The 19,039-nt window shown below is 31.8% G+C and overlaps 1 protein-coding gene across 4 annotated transcripts in view; it reads right to left on the reverse strand.

The window, feature by feature from the left end:
* Positions 1–289: 289 nt before the first annotated feature.
* Positions 290–19,039, reverse strand: part of LOC139503040 (innexin unc-9-like) — a 128,234-nt gene continuing 109,484 nt past the window's right edge. The window contains exons 1-2 of one of the 4 annotated variants that reach the window (XM_071292715.1): positions 14,114–14,687; positions 290–5,291 (exon numbers count right to left, since the gene is read on the reverse strand). In XM_071292715.1, the coding sequence (XP_071148816.1) occupies positions 4,064–5,291; positions 14,114–14,172 (1,287 nt within the window). In that variant the 5' untranslated portion in view covers positions 14,173–14,687 and the 3' untranslated portion in view covers positions 290–4,063. Of the gene's footprint in view, positions 5,292–5,339; positions 5,371–8,927; positions 9,062–14,113; positions 14,688–19,039 lie in introns of those variants that run through there. The other 3 variants (XM_071292717.1, XM_071292716.1, XR_011659011.1) reach the window with 3 other exon arrangements.

Below are 19,039 nucleotides of genomic sequence, written 5' to 3' on the forward strand. Positions count from 1 at the left end.
CACCCCCCCCCCCCCTCCTTTTTAAAATGGCTGGATCCGCCCCTGGAACAGTAAATTCTTAACTAATACACAAATAAACCTCTAAAATGGAATACATTCTATTAACTCTGGAAGTCTAATCAATACTACAGCTAATAATGACGTCTATCACAAACAAGATCACAACTCCATGCTACAAGTGTACATTTTATCACATTCAGTATATGAGGGTTTGGAAAGGGTTTTTCCCTTACTGTGTGCTCTTCCAATTTGTAGGCCTTTTTTCTATATTCTTTCAATTTTAAGGCCATTTTTCTGTTTTCTTTCAATATTAAGGCCATTTTTCTGTTTTCTTTCAATTTTAAAGCCATTTTTCTGTTTTCTTTCAATTTTAAGGCCATTTTTCTGTATTCTTTCAATTTTTATGCTATTTTCCCATATTTTTAATCAAAAAGTTGTTTGTCTGTTGTTATCTATTCACTTTTAAAGCACTTTTAATTCTACTTTATTTTTTCGTCTATAACTGTTTATCTATTTTTCTAAAAAAAAAAAAAAAGTATTTCAATCTGAATTGTTTGTCTATTATTCTTTATTCTATAAACCCCATGCAGACCCTCGTATTCTCATCACACAATTTCATCTAAACAACATATTAAACATGAATATATATTAAACAATAAACACAACCAGCTAAACAAGTAAACAGAAACTTAAACAAACAATAATAAATACATTGAAATATATGTACCTCTTGTAATAAAAATTAATCAAATAAATATGATATTGTAATTTGTAAATGCTAATCCTTATCTAACTCATCTTTGTTGGACCAATAACGCAGAGCTGCTGTCCCGATGTGAAAGGCTCTGTAAAACTGCATTCATTACTCGATCTTAAATAAACTGCATGTTGTTCTTGGATGTCCTATTTAAAATTCACCAAGAAACCAAAACGTAAAAAATCTAATAAAAAAATTCCAAACCTAAAGAAAAAGCAGAGTGACTGTATTTTTGAATTACTATGATGAAAGGAAATTTAGATTTTTTTTTATCTGCAGTTATTAACATGGCTAAGGTAAGAAAGATTACAAATTAGAGTTATCCCTCTTTGTACTTATCCTCTCCTCCGCCTCTATGAATAGAAGATCTAATTTGAGAAGAGTACACTTATCCCCTTCCTATGTTTAGAAGAAGACATATTTTTTTTACCACCCCCCCCCCCCCCCCTTCCCATGAAACCGTCCAATTGATAGGATACCATAACATAAAAACATGTAAATAGTAAAACATGTGTTGAGGGATGTTGGTTTCAAATTGATTAGAAGACTTTTTCAAAGTTCCAATCAAAAACTAATACGTTATAATTTCTACCAAGTGCCCATTGCATGAGATCAACATCAGAAGAGGAGGTTTTGCCAGAAACCCGCAAAGCTGAGAAGCCTCGACATTAAAGGTAGAAAGATGTATTGTCGGATGTAACAAGTGCTATAATTAATTAAACATAAAAATTAAAGCAAAATATCTGACAGCCTTTTGTTCAACACCTTTCCTTAAGCACTATCAACAGCAGAAAAATAAATACGAATTATCCCCCTTTCCCATAGCAGATCGTGTTATCGGGCGGCAAGTCAGATTTTAAAATTTTATAACTTTTGGGATACATCCGCCTTTTATATCAACTTTACTGAATGATTTATTTACAAAAATATGTATACTCATAAGAAAAGTTAATAAAATGGACAGAAATTGCATATAAATATATGAATGGCGTTGTTATTAGACACGCCTTTGTTCTGTATAAATGCGTGATTTATCTAAATATATTTTTTTGATATGCATCATTTAGAGATCATGTAGAAAATAGCAGGATTCACACATGCGCACATCATATGTGCAGTTGATTTTAAATATACATGTCTACATATAACTGCCGAAATAAGTTTTGTATGAGGTTTGTTTTAAACGCCACTTTTAGAAAACATGGCTATATCATGGCAGCCGCGTTTTATTACTTTACTGGGGGCGGGGTCCCCTCTTAATAGGCCCTTTATGATAATTTCAGGATCTGCCACTGTTTCCCATATATCGGATGTTGCCAGAGATACAATTATTTATCATATATACTGTAGCGATTTAGCGCAGACACCAGCATTGTAGATTTATCGCTTATTCAAAGATTATATCATTAAATTGTTTTAAGATTTGAACTCTCTCAACAAAGTATCATTATAACAATACTGAAGTACAAATGAGTAACACATTAACATGATTAAATTACCATATCTTCTGAACAGAAGCAAACAATACATATAATTTCTAATGCTTTTTTCAAATTTCACAATCATAATAGATGTTTGTTTTTCTTTAAAGTTTCCTGCATGAAATATAAAAAAACATGAAAAATGTTAAAATGTAAAAATGTTATATGCATAAACACTTGTGTACCAACACTATACATTTTAAAGTTCAGATGTTCGCTACTTTACTTCGTAATAACAAGCGTTTACGAAAGCTGTTATAAATTAAGAGGATATGAACTTAAAAAGCAGATAAAATAAACCATGTGTGCCCTTATTTATGTGATATGGTCAAATGAAATTACGGGGGGGGGGGGGGGGGGGGGGATCTCTCTTGTGTCTTGATAGACTTCTCACACATTTAACATTGGAACGTTTTTTCTTTAAAAAAAATAAGGAAATCACAAAAATTGTAATTTTAAATTCAAGCTTTTTAAACTACATGTATGAAAATCATGAAAGAAAAGAAGGGGTTAGCGGCCATTTTTTTCAAATTGTACCAAATGTATAAAAAAAAAACAGAATTTCGAATATCTGTAATAAAAGTCGAAAAAAAACTAGCAAACATTTTTAAGCTTATAATAGTCACAAATATAACACCTCTTTAGAACATTATCTACTAATATAAAAACTTACAGAAATTTGGAAAGAACGCATAGAATAAAACCTCTCAAAAAGAACATCAACAGTTGTTCCAAACTTAAACGAATGTACTTATGGTACACAAGTGACGTGAAAAGACACAAATTTATAGTAACATGGTACATGTGCACATGTGTAGTGAATAATACATGATTCTAACTACATGGTACATGTACACACGTGTCGTGAAAATTACATGATTCTAACTACATGGTTCATGCATGCATGTGTTGTGAAAAACATGATTTTATAATTGCATGGTATATATATATATGTATACACAAGTGCCGCGTAAATTCATGATTCTAATTGCATATCTTCAAAATAAGGCTATATAAAAATTGACATTTGCTTTTGGCATCCTTATCATATCTCTCATAACCACTGATATATGTAGCTGAAAATGACCGTAACCTGTTTTTTCCTAAAAAAAAAAAACCCAACCAAACATTCTGATTCCCATTTTGAGGGAAACAAATAACATCCCCCCTTTTGAAGTTAAATGGTTGATCCCCCAACTGTATTGTTACCTTTCATGAAATTACAAGAGATTGCAGACTACTGTTTCATATTCTATTAATTTCCATATTATTTTTTTTAAAGAGTCATCATTACACTGTTATATTTTGTGTCTGTCAGAATGAAGCAATGTAGAGATTATAGAATTTATAATTACAATTCAAATTAAGTCATGTAGACCTCCTCATAAAAAAGCCCAGTATTTCAACTAATACGATAAGTTATCCCTTATTTAAATACCCATCAATAGTTTTCGTTTCTATGACCTGCAATGGCCTTAATAATATACTAACAATATTTCTAAGACCTTCCATATCAGGATAACTTTCTATTGTGAATAGAATATATTATGCATTTGAAACGTATTCATGAAAGTTAACGATATCTTGTGTTTTTGATTTTCGGAAATTCATCAACATTCTGTTAACTGGAATGATTCTTAGTTTTCTTTTCTTTTCCACAACCCCACATTATTTAGCTTTCGATGACACCGAATTTGTGCTATCAAAATTTGGAACTATATTTCCAAATACGGATTTATACCGTTGATGCACATACTTCCTCTGCTATCTCTGTGTCAAGAATATCCTTGCGCATACTTTCAGTTCCGGTGCCATTTCGGCCTAGTCACACATCTTCCCCTTCTATAACATTTAGATCATGTCCAGTTATGTTAGTTCGGATCTGTATTGATTTTTTGCTGCGATAAATATCCCATAAGCCAGCGACTATTTCAGCTACTACTATCTCACTAGAATTTTTTCCAATGAGTCGCAATGTAAAGACACCGTCATGTCGTAAATAATCTAACACAAATCTACCTACAAGTTTTCTTTCAGGACCAGTTGTGATCCGTTCCATAAGTTTTAAAAACTTTTTAACAAAATGAATTCTTGTCGATGGAAAAAGCATGTACCAGAACCACATAACAAAATTAACACACGTGCATATAGATACAAATACTAACCAAAACCACATAAATATATAAATTTTCTCATTGAAAATATTGATCGGAAGAACGCATTGAACACTGTAGTGCTGCAGATTTGTAATTTGCCGGATCCGGAAGTCACACATTGTTACTTTGGGAAACCTATGTGAACCAGACCATTCCTTTCCTTCCGTTAGTTCTTGTAGCACTTCGAATCCATAAACCTTGTAATTAGATCCTAAAAATTCATTCAATAGAAAAAGTTGTCCAATTGCATTTATGATATACAAAATTTTCATCAGAAAGTACACAGCTACAAGAAAATTTCCATATTTTCTTCCGCAAAGCAAATTTAAATTTGCAGACAGGATGTGTCTTAATTTGACACAACACGCATGTCTCGTTTCTCGTTGATTGTCAAGACAACGATCCAAATGTCTGACCAGATATTTGAGACTCCTGGCTCTGTTTTCTGGGCTTTCCATCATGGCATCGCTTGCCAAGCTTACTATCCTATCCACATTTATACCAGAATGTCCATTCAAAATCCGCCAAATGATACAAGGTAAATAAAATAATAAGGCTTGAATGAGGAGCATAACGGGTACCCACTGGTAATAGTTAATTTCCTTTTCTTTTCGGAGATGCATATGCTCCAGTGAGGGAACTTGAGATTCCATTGGAATATAATAAGTGTCTTTTATCCAACATAGATTGTTTGTATAATCGACATGGGTACCAGGAAATTCTGCAGGGCACCAGCACCTAATGGGATCGCCGACATATTGCCTAGCGGATACAACTACAGTAAATATAATCAATATTCCAGTGGTATAGAAATGATTTAGTCTATCAACAATGTCATCATCGTTACGTACTTTAACGTTGGCAACTCTCCCAACCGACCCAATAATACTGTCCATCCTGAAAAATAAAAATAAAAACATTTGATAAATATGATAATCTAAAGAATCTCCACCCCGACCCAATAATACTGTCCATCCTAAAAAAATATAGAACATTTAATAAATATGATAACGAAACATTCTTTAAAAGTATCAAACACAGGTCGTGTATTGAGTCAGCGAATTATTTTTCTCATCAAAATAAAGATATAGGAAGATGTGGTGTGAGTGCTAATGAGACCATTATTCATCCAAATAACAATTTAAAAAGTAAAACATTGTACGGCCTTCAAAAAAAGTGTGTATTTAAAATGGATTGAGTTCAAGTTCTGTAACACTAACAGCGCATGTTCACTGTTCTTATTTTCCTTTTCTTTTTTTATTCTCTATGGATATAATATTATAAAACTAAATTCACTATGTACAATGTATGGATGTATCTTTTTCCAGATTCACTATTCAATAATCAGTTTATCTGAGTCATATCATTGAGCTTAGTAACATTCCTGATTGTGCAATAAGTGAATAGGCCGTTTCAGAATCTAAAGCATCATGGGTAATTTCATTGTTCTTACCCCAAAGTGAAAATAACGTTACGTCATTGGTTGAATTTCCATTGTTTATAACGTTTTAAACCAATCAAAACGCTTTGGTATACGCTTTTGAAAATATTACCCAGGATTTGTGCAATAAGTGATTAAAAATATACAGGATAATACAAAACGGTTTCATTGATAGGCAAAATTACCACATAAAAACAGGAGACATTACTGGGATAAAAGGAGGGGTTAACTGCTAAATCAATTAAACAGGATCTAAGATTTTACCTTTCTGTGTTAAAGCACCTTTTTCAAAATATCCAAAATATCCAAAATAAATTATAACAAAGCTTACATGTTGTTCAGAATTCTGACACTACATTTGTATATTCAATATTCCATGTTTTCATCGAAACTTTTGTCAAAATTACAATATTATTAAAACAGGGGACATTTCAAAGGGAAAAGGGGGTAGAGGTCTAACTGCTTAACTAATTTAAACATATTTTACCTATCTAAAACTTAAGTGTTTAAGTACCTTTTCAAAATATCCAAAATAAAAAATAACAAAGCTTACATGTTGTTGAAAAATCTTAACACTACATTATTATATGAGCTATTCAATATTCCTTGCCTTCATCCAAACTTCTGTCAGAGACAATACATGTATAACACATAAGTACGCGTAACTAGACCTGTCCGAATGTGTCGGTACATCTAAGACATAAACAAACCATAAGATTATGTAAACAATGCGCATGTGGTACCGTATATTTCTTATTAATGGTATAATTATTAAGGCATGGTAATTGATTGACCAGAAACACTTTTTATAATGCATTACTTCGTTCAGGTATTCCGTAGATAATTATTTAGAGATGGAGGCAATCGGACGCACCTTTATCAAAATATTGTCAATCTTGTGTTGACTCGCGCGTTCGGCGAACAATATTTGGAAGCAAGCTCAGGCGCGGATCCAGAGGGGGGGTTCCGGGGGTTGGAACCCCCCATTTTTTTGGACGATCAATGCATTTGAATGGGGACACGTAATTGGAACCCCCCCTTTGTCCTGGGTTAGGACCCCCCCCCCTTTTAAAATGGCTGGATCCGCCCCTGAAGCTTCAAAACCTAAAGCTATTTTGGATTTTGTCATTAATCAATAATTTAGGACCAGTCATTCAGAGTCCAATTTTTACTATGAATTAATAGATTAGAGAATAAAAATGCGGGATGTCACAAAGAGACAACAACCAGATCAAAGAGGAAAATACAGCCCAAGGACACGAATGCTTCTACAGCGCAACGGAAAATCTTTAGCTGACCACTGAATAATGATGTTTACTGTCTAGGTCCACAAAATGAATTACACATAAAGACTATCTCAAAATTTGTGATCATTTCTGACACCAAGTTAGTTGCTTGAGCCATGACACCGGCACCAAATAAAAATCAACATTGACAACATTTTTCTTCTACTTTTCTTATATTTCAACCGTCATATTTTCTTTTAAAAAACACTGAATCTATAAGGTCTGGTATAAAAGTTGAATTAAACATTATTTTACCTTCACCCTTTGTACCCTTTTCAAGTCTTTCGTTTCAGTTTATATGTAACACTAAGTTTATTACTATACGAATTCAAAGGTTATAACGCCATCGCTGTGTTCACTTACTATCAATGAGAATGCACAATGAGAATGCACATGCATGTCAGAAGTAAGTCATTTAGTAGACACTAAATACAAAACAAGGTAAACAACTTCAAAGTACTCTTCCTCGTAACACTAGGTTAATTATATCTAATTCTACACATAGTACTGCCAAGATGACTCAACCACTGTGTTTTAGAAATGCTGAGAATTTAGAACGTTCTACAACGCTTATTACATATATGGAATGTGTATGATGAAACAATAAAAAAAAAAGATGAAAATTTAAACTTATAAAACTTTTTTTTCTTAATAAAACAGTAGGAAATTCTAATGAGCAAAAAAGTTATAATTCAACAACAGAAGTTATCAGATGTACTATCATATTTTACATCCATAATACAATGATTTCCCCCTTTAATTAAACATAAAAACATGTGTTGCACATGCATCATCATATCATGTAATATAATCGAGAAAACAATATTATGGTGTCATGTTGTATAATATATTCTACTTGTACATGTGTTGTTTCTTCCAGGCGCGGATCCAGAAGGGGGGGGGGTTCCGGGGGTTGGAACCCCCCTTTTTTGGACGATCAATGTATTTGAATGGGAACATGTGATTGGAACCCCCCCCCCCCCCTTTGTCCTGGGTTAGGAACCCCCCCCCTTTTTAAAATGGCTGGATCCGCCCCTGTCTTCTATGTTGTCGTCACTATTATTTGGGACTAAAAAGTTTGTTTTGTTTTCGAAATTTATAATAATATCAGTTTTTGGTAATACAATTTTTTTGGAACTTTTATAGACTCGGTTGTTGTATACCAGATATTGACCTCGAGACGCCTTGCTTTAATGAGTCAAATTGTTGGGTTGTAGACCCATTGACTTTGTCAAACGTACATTTAACTGTATAAAGAGAAGACCATTTTACTGTATACAAATGAACTTATTATAATTTCATTTTTTAATATAAATAAGGCCGTTAGTTTTCTCGTTTGAATTGTTTAACATTGTCATTTCGGGGCCTTTTATAGCTGACTATGCGGTATGAGCTTTGATTATTGAAGTCCGTACGATGACCTATAGTTGTTAATTTCTGTATCATTTTAGTCTCTTGTGGACAGCTGTTTCATTGGCAATCATACCACATCTTCGTTTTTATATAAATCAATTGGTTCTTTTTAGATACATTTCAAGACAGGGTTTTGAAAGATATTTTCTATTAAACATAAATTTATGATACCCAAAACTTTGACAACCACATAACATTCATTAAGTTATTTGATTGTGTGGACATTGTACATAAAGTAAAGTTAGATTATCCTAAGACATGTTTACAAATTATAATGTTAAGAGATATATAGGAAGTGTAAAAAATACTTTTTATGCAGAACTCTTATAATTTATACTAAAATAAAACAAACTCATACAGCATAAGCATTATCCAAGCAATATGTCCACTCACCACAATTAAATAGTGAAGAATTGTCCAGCTTTCTCCAAACAAGTTCTAAACAAAAGTTATTCATACTCAGACTAAACATAAACTAAGAATAAACCATCCCATAATATACATGTTGATTCAACGTTACAACAGCTGTCCGTACAATAATTAGATCATACTATGTACGTTATGTTTATTCATATTTATCTGCTTTTCGGTATTTGATTAGAGCTCCTTGCATGTAATCCTCTGATTGCATCATGGCTGCCAGTGGGTGTTCGAATACCTTTCTCACCTTCCTGATAAGAGATCTATGATGCAACAGAGATTCGTTTTTTTTCAAGGAGAAAATTATCTGATAATTGCAAGTTCATGAAAGATGAAACATTATATAGTCTGCATAAATGAAAACAGACATGAGGGATCAAAACACGATAACTCACAAAACAGAGGATCTGTAAAGTCATGAGCCGGGTGGGGTTTGGTTCGGTCATCATAGAACGGTTAACCATAGATGTTATACCCAATAATGGGTATTACATCTATGGGTTAACAAAGATGAAAATGTACATACAATTGAAAGCTTGTATTGCAAACAGAAAATATTGCTCTTTTTGTTTGAAAGAACTCAAAAAACAGAAGCAGATTCAGGGATTTAGATAAATAAAAATATAGAGTGACTAACCATGCAGGCAAGATCAGGAAATGTTATAGGAGTGGAACTTTTTGACAAGTCTTTGCATAAGCCATATATAAACTGTTATTCCATCACCCTTCCCGCACCCTTTGAATCCACTTATGACAGTGAAGTTTAAATCTTTAAAAAAAAAACGGGGGGAACGAAAAAAATCCGACAAACAACACCGAAAAGAGTAACAACTTTCGAGACATTTGTTGGGAAGATGTAATTAACAGTGAAACAAGCTTAAAGAATTCCAAGTAGATAGTTAAATTGTATGTAAACCAAGTGCAAACATTTCTCGTAAATAAGCTTCAAATGAAAATCCAATGTATTTAACAAAGTCAAGCACTATAATGGGTATTTATCAACTAATATATTTGCACTTAGATAATCAAGTAATTTAAGGTGGAGTGTTGGTTCTTTGTCTTAATCAATTGCCTTATTGCAGTCAAATTACTAAAATTCCTCTTGGATATTTCGTGCTAGCTGTTTCTCTAGCAGAACAACCTTGGTACTGTATTTAGTTTTGAAATTATACTGCATTGATGTTTATTATAAATTTCTAATCTTCTAAGTTTATTATTCTTCCTGCATTTTATCAGAGCTCGATCATTTATTTGATTTACTTTTGATATAAGATAAGATAAGAATTTTATCAATCTAATCAAGAACCCATAAAGGGCATCATTTTACAACACAATATGATTGGAAAAACCAAAACAGAAAACAAATACCATACTATAACGTTATGGACAGGATCAGAGCCTAACACAACATGTGTTTTATATAACTATTATATTAAATGTTATAACAATAAAATATTATATTATTTCATATATTTTGTTTACATCTGGATTTTATTTCTAAACCTTTAATAATGTAATTTCCTAGGCACATATACACCGGGCTTGGAATAATTGTTTGAATAAAACGAAGATGTGACATGATTGCCAATGAGGCAACAGACATGACACAGAAATTAACAACTGGAGGTCACCATACGGCCTTCAACAATGACCAAAGCCAATACCGCACAGTCAGCTATACAAGACCACGAAATGTCAAATGAAAACAATTCAAACGAGAAAACTAACGGCCTAATTTATGTACAAAAAGCGAACGAAAAAATGTGTTAGTTTTATCATGAAATATTAAAATATTTTAAAATCATACTGCATTGTATAAGTATAAGATAGTATAATTCTTCGTGCATTTTAACAGAGCTCTGATTTGTTTGATTGATATACATCGGGCTTGGAATAAATTGTTTGAGTTAGTATTATTGTAGAATATTATACAACGGCTTTCATCGAATCATAAGTGATACAGGCTGTAGTCATTTACTCCATGGCTTACTTATGATAGATATCCACAGTAGATACATTGACATATTTGCAAGGTTTGGATCAGCAAACCATAAAAATTCGAATTTCAAATATGCATTTAAAAAAATTGTTTGCAAGGTTTGAATCAGCAAATCATAAAACTCAAATATCTGCATTAAAACAAAAGTGCATTCCCTCTTTTCTAAAGATTTTCTATATATTTGTGTGTATTCGTTGTTTTGTAATTACACACAAATTTCTTTATTATTTCACATAAACCATTACTATGTCTAAACTAATATTTTTTTCTGTTTGATTCATATAGAAATATTGATTTTGTAATTAACTTCCCATAAATTTACTAAAACATTTATGCTTTGAACAGTAATAACGTTACATGCTTTTTTACCTTGTACATCCATATGCTGCTCGCATTAACGATTCAAATCTGTGTTAAAATATTCACTTGTAGATGGATAGGTTTTTTGTTGAGAAAATAAACTGCATAACATATTTTGGGGTATTTGTTGTTTTGAACTTTGACTGGAACCTCAGCTTTTTGTTTTTTTGTTTTTGTTTCTGCCAGTATGCCCTAGTTCTAAAAATTTAGCCACCTTTTATTAGTTTCGAGGGTTAAATGCTTATTTATAACTCTTTTAAAACCATTTGATATGCTAAGATGTACTATGCATATTAGCAGTATGTCTTTATCCAATTTTGGTACAACTTTTAGAATTTGTGTTTTGTTTTAAATACCAAAATGCCTTTGTGCAAGTTCCACTGGTGCGACGAAGAGTAGATGTAACGCACGTCTAGCAATTTATAACCCAAGTATGTTTAACATTGTTTAATGGGTTTTGTTATCTCCTCTTTTTAAAAATGCAGCTAAATATAACGTTTATATCAATGTTGCTAGTGGTTCAGTTTTCTTCGATCAACTTTATTTTTGAAAAAATAAATAAAAAGCCAAATATGTCAAAGAACATGTATCACAGGTATTGAACAATCGCAATAATAAAATGTAAAGACAAAAAAAGATACTATAATGGTATGCGACGGTAGAAATAATATCGATATCAAAACCATATCCAAATCATTCTTATATAAATCTTATATAATATCATGATACGCGATTCACATGAAATGCCAAGCGCACAAGGCAGACCGACTACTAGTAACAGACAAACAGACAGAACACAGCCATTTATTTCTGAACAAAAAATATAACTATATAATTCAGCTGAAGCCCCGATACTATTCATATCAAAACCAAAATAACGCTCGATTTAATATTAATTTCGTATATAAAATTTTAGTTAAAAACCCACTCAGTGCTGCTTCTAAATCAACTGCTCCATGCTGTTACAAAATTGGGTAAGCGATATTAATTTGTTATTAACTTAATATATTAAAATTCTGTGGTAAAAATAAATAGATATTTTCAAATATAGTAACAACTTAATAAATAATCAAATTAATTTTTCGTTCAAATTATAATTTAAAATTGGTTTTGTAAATTATTATAGTGCATCCCAGAGATCTGGTGAAACTTTGTTAGAGGTCACATTTAGAATTGCAAATGTGTTTGGATACTTCGACGGATGTTAAGCTGCATGGCTTGCAGAAAAATCTTTCGTATAGAACGGTTAATCAATATGGAGATCTAATATAAAGTTACTTTCAGACGACAAAATGCACCCGCTTATGTCCACGTTCGTATAATAATTTAGACCTGGCTAATCGATTTTGTTTTGCTTATCCAATTTCAATTTAAAAGGTCATACAGAGCACATCGTTCTGTAAAGGAAATGTAAGGAAAATGAATAACAAATTCACCATAGACTTACAGAGATGCTATAGAGCTTTATGTATGTCTTTTTGGCTCTTTGTAATTTTGGCATGACGTTGTCAGTTTATTTTGGCATGACGTTGTCAGTTTATTTTGGCATGACGTTGTCAGTTTGTTTTTCGTCTTATACGTTTGAATGTCTCTTTGGTTCATGTATCTTTCGCCTATATTTCATAAGAGAATATAAAAAGAACAAAAAAATTGATAAGATTTGTGACTTTCCATATTTCATATTTGCTTTGAATCAGAGGCATAGTCAAATAAAGATAATGAGTCACTATATTGTTTGGATTGAGTCAGTAGTTCAACAATGAATACAATGTAATAACTTAATGCTAAAGTAAACTTGGCTAATATTATTCCTTAATACAAACTGACTCAAGAAACAAACCAAAGTTCTTGTATCACTCGACAATACAGAATCAAACAAATCAAATAAAAAGAAATGGTTAAAATAATAAACGGTTCAACAATATTGATAAAATTCCCTAGACAGTTTCAAAACTCAAGTTTCTGAAATAGAACTAAAACACTGACACAATTTCCGCACAAATTAATTAACCGCTGGTCTAAACAAAGCTGATTAAATTATGACTGATATTGACGCATGGAATTCAATAAAACTACGGAAGTGACTATGGAAGTTCCAGAGACAATGACGGCGTAAACACGCTATGAACTCGGTAAGAGTGGAGAAGCAGGTGTGAAGGTTATATAACATCAGCATGTTACAGTCTCAAGATGTAGACGGACCAACAGCGACCAGAATGTTCGTTAGGATCAGCTGTTCAAGTTGTTCTTCTCGTTTTAATATTTCTTAGTTTTTTTCATTTCAAATGTATAAGTACAATCCTTTTTGTGATAGTTAAAGAATACATTGTTGTAACGTTAATTCTTTAAAAGAAAAAATGAAATATTAGTACTTTAAGTACAATAAACACTTTGCTGACCAAAGCCTGAGAAGTATTGCTCTTTCAAAATTTATTTGTGTTAGAGAAGCGAACTTCGATGGTCGTTAGCAACATTGTATTTCTAACGGATTTCATTTCTTCCCTTTTCTTCATTTCCACACAACCACGACCCCTAGGCCAGACTGTATCATCATGCATGTCATTATTTTTATCATCTCTCTTAATATTTTATCTAATATTAACGATTTCAAATCATAATGAGTGACCTTTGAACTTTGCCCTGCCATGAACCTTTTTTCGATATGACCTTCACCTTTTTGAAAGATTTACTTTCAGGCAACGATCACATCGTTTTGAATAAAAAATTAATAATAATACAATCTATTTGCCTTGCTTGTTTGACCTTGGTGTGTCCGGGATTTTATGACATTTATACTTACACAGAGTATTTTCCTATTACACCAGATCCATGATGATGATGATAGTGCCCTCCTGTCATCGTCTCCACTAGAGGGCGCTTTTTAAGTTATGCTCACTCCTGTTCTTTTTTTTGGTTTTTATTAAATCCTTAAGTCAAATTTCAATCAATTTGAAATCCTTTACTTATTTTAGAAAAATCTATTTCGAATCTTTACTTAGTTCACGCATTTTGTCATGAACACCTTAACCAACACAGTTCTCAAAGCCTATCACACATATATATCATAGAACATTGCAGATGGATGCACAATAATGTTTCAAAACATCAAACTAATATATCTCCATTTAAAGAATACTAAACAATACTATGGATTTTATTTCATTTTTCCACAGTTTTTTGTAACATATGTTGTATGGATTCATCTTCCATGTAAAGGTTAACGGTATTAAACATGGCTGAATATATAGGTTATCTATTTTAAGACGCATTATAATTTTATTTTGGTCTAAATGGTTTGCATGCAGCTGATCATTTTTCTTATTCCAATTTATTGTTGCGTTATGAATTCAAAGTATTGTTTTCAATAAACGAAAATAAAGAATATTTCTTTACAATTTCCCAACTGAAACATCTGTAAACGTCCATGATTTCCACTGGCCATCTTTTTAAAATTCATTTTCATGCATATTTTCAAATAAAAACTCTCTTTTTAATGCATGACTTCAACTCACCACAATTGTTCTTTACAAAAAAGTTCAAAACTTATTCGATTATTACAAACAGTATTTTCCAAATCAAACAAATTATTCCATGTTATTTTTCTTTGAAAATTATATACAATTGAAACTCCTGTAATTAGTACAGAATCTAACACAAAATATGTATACAAAGTCAATTTAGTTTCTTATCACAATATATAGCTTCAAACATCCAATGTACTGAAAGATCCAATTTTTAAGTCATGAAATTTTTTAATCCTTTTGATGTTTCCAATAAATATGGTACAACCATGAAAACGATATAATCATCAAGAAAAAAGTTTAACTTTTCCCTGTTAAAATGTCACAGCACAGCAAGAACTCCTGTATCAATATCTCAAAACTTTGTAAGACAAGAGATACATCAGAAATAAAAATAAAATCACTATTCTCTTTTTCATGAAGACATCCTAATCCAAAGTAGATTACAGTTCCAATTCTTAATTAATTGATTTCTTTCTAATCTCTAACTAGCATTTCTGATTTTTATCTTAAGCCGGATATTTCTATTATAAATATTGACAAAATATCATATTGCCTTTCTATCCATCCTTTCATAAAAACGCCAGGTGGTTTAACCAATACACATCACTTAATATACTTTAATGTATACTCAGCAACACACATAATACGCAAATTATATCAGGTGAACAAAATATAATTTGCCGTTTCATGTATTGCATTCTTGGTTAAATTTTAAAAAAGACATACACTCAAGTTTTTGCGACTTGCTAACAACGTCATAAACATTGACGTTATTTTTGGTAACGGGTTCCACCTATGAAAATTATAAGTCATTTAGACTCTGAAACGGTCATTTTGAAACTTGAAATACCATCCCCTTCTCCCCACAAATTCCCAAAAGCAAATTAGGAGATGCGCTGCTTAGTTTTCACACAAATGTGATGATTGTGTGTGTGACAGAAAATAAACTATACCCGACTCCTGTAGATAATGCAGTTATAAATAACGACAATAAAATGTTTTTAAAGTGATTTGTCTATTGCATGTCGCCCATCAACTGTATTAAAAAGTTAATATTCGGTCAAAAGTTTAAGCAATTTGAATTTTTCAGTTCATTTGATCTGTATACCTGTTGTGTAGACTAATTCTGCCTGCAAGGCACTCAATCATTTTTTCTTATTATTTGTATATCCTCTTCAATTCATCGTTTTCCATCCATTCTATCTAAGAGAACTTTTAGAATAATGTACGAATACTTAAATGTCCATGTTCATATGAAACAATATTAGATGTTCTTTATTTTCTTTCTTTCTATTTTCCGTTCAAAATATATATGCTGTACCAGAGACATATATACACAAAAATAAATATAACGATTTCAAGTAGCTTTTTTTCAAGAAACATGATCTGAAATAATTTTCCTATTGCTTTTCTTGGTTAGCTTTCCAGGTTAATATTCATACCTGTTGTAGTAATTATCGACGAGAATCTCATTCAGGGTCGTATTTTTTAACGGGATTTCACGGAGTTGCCAATCTCTGTGGATATATATGTCTCTGGCTACACTCCGGTTGCTGAGTATAATGACAACGTTTATAAACATAACTTTTGCTTGCTACTCAGTTAGTATTGACCAATCTCAATGTAATTGATACTGAATATAATTGTCACTTGGTCCTAAACTACAAATGTATACTCTACATGCGTATGTACATGTATCTCTAATTACATTATTTTTCTGACAATTTGCAAAATAATAGCATATGTTTCCATGGAAATATTTTTATCACGTTTGTGGTTTTATTATTAGCTAACTCTTGTGACAGGATGAAATTAAACAAGGTAACTTTCTATCAAAGATCAAGAAGATATTTATGATCTCGTATTTAATCAGCCTTGGGTATGAATCTTTATTGTTATATGCTTCTATTACGCTGTTATAATGTCATCAAAGTTATTTTTGTGGAGTTAACGATATTGATATCTTACCGATTGAATTTAAAAATTAAGATAAGATGAAACTACTTTTTCAACAAAGAACAAAAAGAAGGAAATATTTCAACAGCAACATTAGGATGTGTACACTTGCATTTAATTTAGTGTTTTACCGTACAAAAGTCAGCCTCGGTTGACTTTAAAAATTAAGATGAAACTACACAATTTTAGCAAAAAATACAAAAATCAGAAAATCTTTCAACAATAACATTAAAATGCCCACATGCAATAGTGTTTTATCGTATAAAAGACAGTCTCTTGAGAAAATGGCGACAACGGAAGTCCTTATATCGTCTATATTCAAATATATATATGTTTTACAAAAAAGTCAATTAAATTTTCCTTGTCACAAAACAAATTGAATCCTTATCTTACTTTCTCGTTTTAAATAGGTTTAAAATGGTACATGTGGATTTGAACAATTTTGAAAGATAGACATTACGAAGATGAAAAAAGTTATGATAAATACTGATTTAGCGTTATTTTCAACCCAACATTGTGAAATGAATTACACATGATGCATGGAAAAATTGCTTCAGATAAACATTTAACGTGTATTATTTTCAGTGGCGGATCCAGCCATTTCAAAAAGGGGGGGGGGGGGGGGGTCCAACTATATGCTCCCATTCAAATGCATTGATCGGCCAAAAAAAGGGGGGTTCCAACCCCCGGAACCCCCCCCCCCCCCCCCTGGATCCGCCACTGATTTTAAGCTTGAAAGAAAGACGAGAAATAAATACATCAACATTGCATAGTGAGTACCCTTAAAATACCCCCTTGACCACTTAGTAATCTCAGCGGATGATTAAACAGTCCCGTTAATGCAATAAATATCATTTATAACTATAGAAGAGCCCTAACATGTCACTATCTAGACGTATAATCGAATTATATCATGGAATGTCAACATCTAGACCTATAATTGAATTCCCGCCAAAAATCCAATATGGCAGCAAGTTTTGGATAAACACGTGGTATATTCAGTAACGATGTGCCAATTTATACTGTCAAGGGATACGCTCATCATGTCAGATATAATTAATCATATTTTAATAAACTATCATCTATGTTGCAAAGGTTACCAGTTATATTTAATATGATGAGATAGACTGTGATCATGTCAGATTAGGTCGGAACAAACTACCGATATTCGCGTCGGGTGAACATAACAAAATAAAAAGATCATGTCGCCGTCTTTTAAATTTTCAACGTTACCCTGAAACAAATAGGTTTATCATTGTTATACGAAATGTATGTTTTTGCCTACACATACCTTAATTTGCCACCACAGTATACTTTCAAGTTTGTTAAAAAAAACATAAGATTTCAAACCACTTTCGGTTTTGTAAGGACTCCGATTGTCCTCAATTAGTTCGATTTATACCTACACGATTCTGTGAAGTTTTTCCCCTGTCTTGTTTTATTAGATTTTGTCTCGGACTTCTTTACAATTTTCTATATTTTATTTTATTTTTTTTTAATTCCTTGCATTTGACCTATCTGAAATGATATGTTCTACTTGTTAGAATAAGTGTGTGTTAAAGGCAATAGGTTCATGGTATAGCTATTATAGATGTAGCTTAAAGCCCTATACTGTTTGTTATACAGTTATAGCCAGTTCCTATGTAAGGTGAATATACCTATAAATCAGCACGTATTATGACGCTTTGATTATATACAATTACTGATAATATATCTTCTTTCGTAAATAAATGTATATTTTGTACGTTATTATATTGATAATTATATTGATAATTATAGCCATTATCACCGTTAACTATACAATTATCACCCTAGACGGTATTTATAGCCGCATTCTGTTCTCCACAGAATAAAAACAGAAACTGTTACTTACTATCACACTTACTTTATGATTCGCATTTTCATAATGTAAAGGATTATGGGTAATATCATTGTTCGTACACGAATTCCCATTGATATTAATGTTTTTAACCAACCACAACGTTTATGTGTAAGCTTTTGATTCTTATTAGTTAACCTATTTTGAAACGGCGAATTGCAAAGAAAGTAAAATGTATTCGCAAATAAAAATAATAAAAATAAAAAACAGATTGAAAAATAATTTTGCGAGTACCCCAACCCTAACCACCCCCCAAAATTATAAGGCTTTTTAATGAATATCCGTGTAGAATTTTATTCATCGCTCAACTCTGTTGGCCAACACAATTTCCTTAACAATTCAAATATCTTCAGTCATGCCAAAATAA

This window comes from Mytilus edulis, chromosome 14 (genome assembly GCF_963676685.1).
Source record: "Mytilus edulis chromosome 14, xbMytEdul2.2, whole genome shotgun sequence".
NCBI lineage: Eukaryota > Metazoa > Mollusca > Bivalvia > Mytilida > Mytilidae > Mytilus > Mytilus edulis.